Source organism: Corvus brachyrhynchos, unplaced genomic scaffold (genome assembly GCF_000691975.1).
Source record: "Corvus brachyrhynchos isolate BGI_N302 unplaced genomic scaffold, ASM69197v1 scaffold95, whole genome shotgun sequence".
Taxonomy (NCBI): Eukaryota; Metazoa; Chordata; class Aves; order Passeriformes; family Corvidae; genus Corvus; species Corvus brachyrhynchos.
The window spans coordinates 734,383-737,720 of record NW_008238347.1 but is presented as its reverse complement, the minus strand read 5'-3'; the positions used below and the strand labels follow the sequence as shown (position 1 = coordinate 737,720).

Below are 3,338 nucleotides of genomic sequence, written 5' to 3'. Positions count from 1 at the left end.
TATTTCTTAAAAAATATCTATGTATCAGCAAAGGTGTGGAAAGAAACCCATCTTAGGTCTGCCTGATCCTGTGTCACCAGGCAGTGACTGCTGCCCTGCTCCTCCTGCACTCATGGTGGCACTGCCACCACCACCAGTGACCACTGCCCTGCTCCTCCTGGTGACATTGCTGCCCCTGCAGTGACCACTGCCCTGCTCCTCCTTGTGCTCTCTGTGGCATTGTCACCAGTGACCACTGCCCTGCTCCTCCTGGTGACATTGCTGCCCCTGCAGTGACCACTGCCCTGCTCCTCCTTGTGCTCTCTGTGGCATTGTCACCACCACCCCCCAGTGACCACTGCCCTGCTCCTCCTGGTGACATTGCTGCCCCTGCAGTGACCACTGCCCTGCTCCTCCTGGTGACATTGCTGCCCCTGCAGTGACCACTGCCCTGCTCCTCCTGGTGACATTGCTGCCCCTGCAGTGACCACTGCCCTGCTCCTCCTGCGCTCACGGTGGCATTGCCACCGCCACCACACCACAGTGACCACTGCCCTGCTCCTCCTGCACTCACGGTGGCATTGCCACCACCACCGCCCCACACTCGGGGCCACTTGGACACCAGTCCAGCTCAAACAAGCTAGCGGGGCCGTTGCCTTCAGAGCCGCTCAGGGAAGTACCGTGTTTTATATTCATGTATTTTATATTCGCAGACCCTCAAACCAAGTCTGCCCCATGGAATATTTCTTCACAGCTTTGCAATAGATTGGCAGCTGACTGAGTCAACTGTTGCTCTGTAGATGTGGAGAGGGAAGAAGGGAAGGGGTAAAGCACAAAACCCTTCTTTAATCTTTTGGAAGTAGTTGTGAACCGCTAAACTGGGCGCATCCTTCATCCTTCTCCAAGCTACCTGACAAGTCAAAGAAAAGGGGATTTAGCTTCCTACGTGCAGTGAACCTCGTCCCCACACCTCAGTCCAGCCAATATATAAAAGTGAAACAGTCTCTCAAACTAAAAAAAAAAAACAAGAAGAAAAAAGAGAAAAACCAGTCACACTGCACTCAGTCTTTGGTTTCCAAGTTCAAAGGAGGAATCTGCTTCAAAGCTTGAAGCAGAGCTGAGGAGTCGATGGGGGAATGGGCTGGTACAGGAGAAGGGAGTCTCTGGGGCATCAGCAGAGGGGGGGAGATTTTGTCAGGGTTCATGAAGCCCGTCAGTGCTGCGGCAGAGGCCGGGAGGCTGGGGTACAACACGGGAACCGAGGCCGGGTACCAGCACTTCTCCAGCATGGGCAGGTAGGCGGTGGCAGACGGCGGGATCAGGTAGAAAGGCAGGCACAGGGGAGGCTGGTGAGCGTGGGGGCCCAGGAAGCTGCTGGAAGAGCCCATCATGTCACTGCCAAAAGGGCCCTCGTCCTGCGGCGACTCCAGCCGGCTCCTTTTGGCCGGTGGGTCCTCAGTCTCTTGCTTAATAGAGCTTATTCTCTCCTGGACAGCGTACTTGAGGTCGGTATCCTTTTTGAAATAGGGCTGCTCCGATTTGGAGTCACTTTTCTCCAGCTCTCCCCCGTACCCGCTGTCTGTGTCCGTGTCGCTGCCACTCTGCTCCCCGCTGGAGTGAGCGAATGTCCGCTGGATCACGGGCACGCAGTTCTTCCCGTGGCCCTCGCCCGCCGTGCCCAGGGGCACCGGCTTCTCTTTCAAGTCCACCATTTTGGGAGGGATGTCCCCAGCCTTGTGGGCAGCCCCGCCCTGCAGCACCTCGCTGGCCATCCGGTGCAGGTGGCTGACCAGCTGCGACGACTTCAGCTCCTTGCCGTTCTCGTGCTTTGCCAGGTATTGCAGCATTTCCTTGGCACACATCTGGAAACCAGATCGAAACATTTCCTGGCTGGAATCAAGGTTTCTCGATGACAGGTCACCTAAGGAAACATTAACAGAAAGAAATTAAAAATTAACAACATGCTAAATAGTTCCATTTTCATCTATGAGGCAGACCGGAGGTGATGCTGGACTTGGGTTACAGCACAGGCAGAGGGGAATGTGACAGCCAGCCTGGACTGTATGAACAGAAATCCCCAGATTTCTGCAGGAATGGACATTTTCATTGGAACATCCACCTGTCCACTTTTACATAATAACTTTAAACTTATTTTTTGTTATTTACTGTATAATCCACCTTCAACAGGTACTGGAGTGTGGAGCAGGGGAGTGAGTCAAGCTGTGGCTTCTCCAGGAAACCCCCTGGGGAAGGCAGGGAGCTCCTGGCCCCACCAGCAGCTCTGCCTGCCCCAGGGGACTCCACGGCTCCACTGCACTCCCTGTGGCTGCCGGGGCAGGGACGGCGCCTCCGAAAAATTCGGGTTTACTGCATCAGATTCACGTGAGTGCCACATGTGAAAACAGCAGGAGGAAGTGCATCTAAGGCTGAAAAGCTGAAGCACCGGGTCCCCTCTGCCTGCAGAGCACAGGCCAGCTCGCTTTTAAAGAAACTTAAAAAAGTGTGTGTAGAAAGCAGATTTATATCTAATTCCAGAGAAAAACAACCAAATAAACCCGACTGGGTCATCGAAAGCTCCCAAACACAAATGGGAAGAGTCAAATGGCTTTGGAGAGAACCTCATAGCAAACCTGTGCTGTAACTAAAACTACCTAAAACCCAATTTAACTTCAAACAACCCCCAGGGCACTCTGCACTGACCACCTTGAGCAATGCATCTTTTTTTGTGAAAGCTCATAAGCAAAGCCTGAGAAAATAACAGCATGAAAGGCCAGAATTCCTGTCTCCTCCCTTGTCGGGAACAAGGTGTCACAACCGCATTTCACAGGCTCCCCAGGGAAAGTCCATCACACACACACAGCTTCTCACCCCACCGTTTGAACACTCACCCGCCTGCAAACCGTTCTGCAAAGCGATGATCTTCTGCTGCTGCTGCTCGATGAGATTGGTCAGTGCCTTCACGTGCTTCAAGGTGAGCTCCAGAACCACAGCCTTCTCCAGGTGACCTAGAGTCTGGGAGCACAGGGACAGGTTGGCACAGGGCCCGCCCACGGAGGCGGCAGCCCCAGGGGGCTGCCAGTGCCTTCCCAGAAGCCGCGGGAGGACGGACACGGTGAGACCCTGAGCAGGCAGGACTACCACCGACAACATTCCACAGAAATAACTTAAAAAGCAGGCTCCGGAAAAGGCTGTCACGGAACCCTGTGGGTACTTTCGGACCAGCCGCATAGCCCGGAGGAAGCTTTTTATTTATCGGTTCTGCTGCCCCTGCTGGCACCGTGACCTGAGCCCGGGGGAGCCTGGGAAGCCCGGCCGGGGGCTGCTCTCGCCCGGCAGCGGAGGGGGGAGAACCGGCGGGC

General features: G+C 54.8%; 1 protein-coding gene across 1 annotated transcript; it reads right to left on the bottom strand.

The window, feature by feature from the left end:
* Positions 1–656: 656 nt before the first annotated feature.
* Positions 657–3,330, bottom strand: BHLHE40 (basic helix-loop-helix family member e40). The gene is made up of 2 exons (XM_017735241.1): positions 2,868–3,330; positions 657–1,900 (listed from the first exon to the last, which is right to left on the bottom strand). Exons 1-2 carry the CDS (start codon positions 3,205–3,207, stop codon positions 1,041–1,043), a joined length of 1,200 nt encoding a protein of 399 aa, XP_017590730.1. The 5' UTR covers positions 3,208–3,330; the 3' UTR covers positions 657–1,040.
* Between the last annotated feature and the right edge of the window lie 8 nt (positions 3,331–3,338).